Source organism: Entelurus aequoreus, linkage group LG25, assembly GCF_033978785.1.
Source record: "Entelurus aequoreus isolate RoL-2023_Sb linkage group LG25, RoL_Eaeq_v1.1, whole genome shotgun sequence".
NCBI classification, from domain to species: Eukaryota; Metazoa; Chordata; class Actinopteri; order Syngnathiformes; family Syngnathidae; genus Entelurus; species Entelurus aequoreus.
The window spans coordinates 39,853,799-39,858,798 of NC_084755.1; the positions used below are offsets into that span (position 1 = coordinate 39,853,799).

The following is a 5,000-nucleotide window of genomic DNA, read 5'->3' on the forward strand; positions in this document are numbered from 1 at the left end:
CCTATTATTTTGTACACATTATGAGGGACAAACTGTAGTAAATGGATTATTAATCTACTTGTTCATTTACTGTTAATATCTGCTTATTTTCTGTTTGAACATGTTCTATCTACACTTCTGTTCAAATGTAAAAATCATTTATTCTTCTCTTCTTTGATACTTGACATTAGTTTTGGATGATACCACACATTTAGGTAGTGATCCGATACCAAGTAGTTACAGGATCATACATTGGTCATATTCAAAGTCCTCATGTGACGTATTTACTGACTTTATAAACATAATAAACAAAAAATATTTTGTGAAGCTAAAAAATATCGATGTAATCGTAGTAGTATCGACTAAATACACTTTTGTACTTGGTATCATTACAGTGGATGTCAGGTGTAGATCCACCCATGGCATTTGTTTACATTGTGACGGGGGTGAGCTATTGTATCCTCCTACGAAGCATGTTTAGCTATTCCTCGTCCTCCAGTGATAATGTTACTTGTAAAAAACTAACTTTATTTGTCGCCATGGAGGCCAGGATGAGTGATTTAGAAGTAGCTAAAACACTGTGGATGGACGTTAGCCGCTAGCTAGCTAGCCATGTCTTAAAGCAGCTCTTCCTGAGGGTGTTTCAGTGTTATAACTTCACCTTTATCTTGACTTTTTACACCAAAATGCATCCATTCTCCCTTTTCTGTCTACACACTGTGTCTGCTTGTAAGTACTCTGTGTGTGTGCGCTGCCCAACATGCTCCTCTGCTCCTAAAACCAGCAATGTCACCACGTCATGCTTGTCAAACGGAGTATAGTATATTTTTTGATTCATTAGTACCGCGATACTATACTAGTACCGGTATATCCATCCATCCATCCATTTTCTACCGCTTGTCCCTTTTGGGGTCGCGGGGGGTGCTGGAGCTTATCTCAGCTGCATTCGGGCGGAAGGCGGGGTACACCCTAGACAAGTCGCCACCTCATCGCAGTACCGGTATATCGTACAACCCTAATTATATATATAAATAAATGTATTTATATACGTGATTACATATCATTATAATAATATCATGAATATGTAATTAATAATGAATATACGTGGTTATTAAGAGTATGTGAAAATTCCACTCCTACCTTGTTTACTTCCGTGACAACCTGCTTAAAGTGTAATTTCATTGTTTTATGCTGATTGGACGTTTTTAAAAATATATATAATATCCACAAAGTTCATTAAGCAGGTTGTGTTTTTTATGTGTCCATGTTTGTGTTGTGTGGATTTTATTTTATTTTTCCCTGCACCATGACTAGGGAAGGTTGTTTGGATCGGGTCGTATAAGTAAATGTTGTGCATCCCCTCACATTGATGTAGTCTTACTGTCTTAAATTGCTTTTGTTGGCCACTAGATGGTGACAAAATGGCAGCTCTCAGACCACTGACCACAGGTATTTGTATATTATATGAGCGCACCGTGCCCGGGCCGTGGTATGGACACCCCTGCATTACATGCATGTTTTATATGATTAAGAATACATGATTTATTTATTTTTGCTGGTGAAAAAGAACAAATAAATGAATAAAAGGAAACAATTGAGAGGGAATCAAACCTACTTTTATTCCTAAATCCACATTATGATTGCACATTCTAATCGCTAAACCACCAGTCTGAGGTGATAAGTACTGCTATTACAAATATATCCTTGAGGTGTGCCTGATAAGGTTTGGTGATACATTTAATACAAAGTCATTTATTAATTGACATTTTACGAGCTATTTGAGGGCCAGTCCAGCCCTGTGACCTGCTCTCTTCCTGGTCCAATATAACGGACTGCAAACCACACCCTTGGTATGGCAAAAGCGGTGTTTGAAAACGTTTATGATGTCACCAGTTTAACGGCAACACAGCAAACGTTTCTATAAGTCAGTTCGATCGCAAAATAAACAAAACAATCTATGAGCCTGTGAGCCACGAGACAAGCTTCATTCAGTCTGCGTGGCGGTTTTCCACCTGGCACAAGTGTTTGACTTGTCTCCATTCAACAGTGTTACATTCATTTTGGAAGGTAAACAATAAAAAGTGCGGTGTGTGTCGCGGGAATAGTACGAAGCGTGCAAAAGGTTGTCACCTCATCTTCCAGGGCCAGCCATTTCTCAATATCGTCCATTACGTTGGACTGCTTGACAGGAATCTGAGAAGGAGTGAAAATAAATACATTTATCAAAGTGAAAGTGAAAGTGAAAACACACAATAACCACCACACACGAAACACGACATGAAGAGTACAGGCATCGTGTAGAATGTCAGGACACAGCAAACCAACGTATCTATGCACCCGAGGCCATACCAGTCAACCTTATCAGTTTTTGCTGGGAAATCCCATTTTTGTCCTTCTCTCCCTGGATTTTAAAAATGTACGTTTTAGGGGAAATAGTTGAAATACACAGATTTTTGTACTTATCATTACCTTTTATTTACCATCTTTATTGCATTGTTTTACCTTTTATTTACCTTTATTAACCTTTTAACTTTTTATCTTCTTTTACCTTTTATTAACCTTTGACTTTTCATTGACCTTATTTACCTTGTTTGACCGTCTTTTATCTTGTTTTACCTTGTATATTCTCTTTTTTACCTTTTATATTCCTTTTATCTTTTATTTCTTTTCTTTTACCTTTTATTGACTTTCTATTTATTTTCTTTGACCGTCTTTCACTTTTTTTAACCTTTTACATTTTTTTATACCTTTTTATTTAACTTTATTACATTTTTATTTGCATTATTTAAATGTTTTATCGTCTTTTACCTTTTGTTTACCTTCTCTAATTTTTTTACCTTTTTATTACCTTCTGTTCACTTTCTATCTTTAATTTACTACCTTTGCTGTACCTTCTATTTACCTTTTTTTTTTTTTTAACCTTTTATAGACTATTTTCTTTGACCAACTTTTACCTTGTTTTTACCTTTTATATTCCTTTTATACCTTTTTAACTTTTATTTAAATGATATTTATTTAAAAAAAATATTTTTTTACCTTTTGTTTACCTTCTGTGTTCTTTTTTTAACCTTTTTATTACCTTCTGTTCACTTTCTATCTTTAATTCACTACCTTTGCAGTACCTTCTATTTACCTTTTCTTTTTTTTACCTTTTATAGACTTTCTATTTATTTTCTTTGACCAACTCTGACCTAGTTTTTACCTTTTATATTCCTTTTATACCTTTTTAACTTTTATTGCATTTTTATTTAAATATTCATTTTTTTAAAATCGTTTTTTACCTTTTGTTTACCTTCTGTGTTCTTTTTTTTAACCTTTTTATTACCTTCTGTTCACTTTCAACCTTTTATTTACTACTTTTGCTGTACCTTCTATTTACCTTTTTTTCACCTTTCATTGACTTTCTATTTATTTTCTTTGACCGTCTTTTACCTTGTTTTTACCTTTCAAATAAACTTTTATTACATTTTCATTTACACTCCATTTATTATCATCTTACCTTTTTATTACCTTCTGTTCACTTTCTACCTTTAATTTACTACCTTTGCTGTACCTTCTATTTACTTTTTTTTAACCTTTTATTGACTTTCTATTTATTTTCTTTGACCGTCTGTTACCTTGTTTTTACCTTTTATATTCCCTTTATACCTCTTTATTTAACTTTTATTACATTTTTATTTACATTCTATTAATTTTGTTTACCTTCTGTATTCTTTTTTTAACCTTTTTATTACCTTCTGTTCACGTTTGACCTTTTATTTACTTCTACCTTCCTAGTCATGTCCGTTGTGTCCTTGGGCAAGACACTTCACCCTTTGCCTCTGATGGCTGCTGGTTAGCGCCTTGCATGGCAGCTCCCGTCATCAGTGTGTGAATGTGTGTGTGAATGGGTAAATGTGGAAATAGTGTCAAAGCGCTTTGAGTACCTTGAAGGTAGAAAAGCGCTATACAAGTATAACCCATTTATCATTATTTATTATTTACCTCTGCTGTACCTTCTATTTACCTTCTTTTTTAAAAAAATTTTTAAACCTTTTATTGACTTTCTATTTATTTTCTTTTACCTTTTATATTCCTTTTATACCTTTTTAACTTGTATTACATTTTTATTTAAATTATAGTAATTTTTTATCATCTTACCTTTTGTGTTCTTTTTTTTACCTTTTATTACCTTCTGTTCACTTTCTACCTTTTATTTACTACTTTTGCTATGCCTTCTATTTACCCTATTTACCTTTTTTTCACCTTTAATTGACTATATATATATTTTTTGACCGTCTTTTACCTTGTTTTTACCTTTTATACCTTTTCAAAAAACTTTTAATACATTTGTATTTACATTTTATTCATTTTTTAATCATCTTTTACTTTTTTATTACCTTCTGTTCACTTTCTACCTTTTATTTAGTACCTTTGATGTACCTTCTATTTACCTTTTTTTTTTTACTTTTACATTTTATTTACCCTTTCTTTGTAAAAAAAAAAATCTTCACACCAGTACTGCCGCTACTGCAGTGATCGGGTTCGTAGGACTCAAGCCTGTGCAACACTAGAGGACTGAGGGTGGGTATCGGTCCTTAAAAAACTAGACAACCTACACATTTTTGTCAAAAATACCAAACAGAACTGCTTCACTGTGACATATATGCCTCACTGTTGCCCTTTGTGGGGAGGCAGGAGTACTACATACATGAGCCACCTTAGTTTGAAGGGTTTTGTCAAGCCTATTTGGGCGATGTTCGGCAAGATAAATGAATAGAGACCCACCAAATACAGAAGTGTTAGCGACACTCGTGCGATGCAATGGACACAGGTTCGAATCTGAAGGCAGGTATTATCTATATCTTTTCTTTTCTTTTTTTCTGATTTAACAACCCTTTGTGATGAAAATGAAAACCCTTTCTTGACCCATTTTCCCAGGAAATGTCCCATATTTGGAAATGTTGACAGGTATGCCTTAGGCGCCAACACAAATCAAACTTCTAACACACTTTGACTCCCATGCAAACAAACTAAAACAA

At 33.7% G+C, this 5,000-nt stretch overlaps 1 protein-coding gene across 5 annotated transcripts in view; it reads right to left on the reverse strand.

The window, feature by feature from the left end:
• The window catches only part of tom1 (target of myb1 membrane trafficking protein), a 36,869-nt gene that overhangs the window by 3,941 nt on the left and 27,928 nt on the right, over window positions 1–5,000 (reverse strand). For all 5 annotated transcript variants that reach the window (XM_062036386.1, XM_062036383.1, XM_062036385.1 and 2 more), the window contains one exon: window positions 2,110–2,172. In XM_062036386.1, coding sequence (XP_061892370.1) covers window positions 2,110–2,172 — 63 coding nt within the window. The remainder of the gene's footprint in view (window positions 1–2,109; window positions 2,173–5,000) is intronic.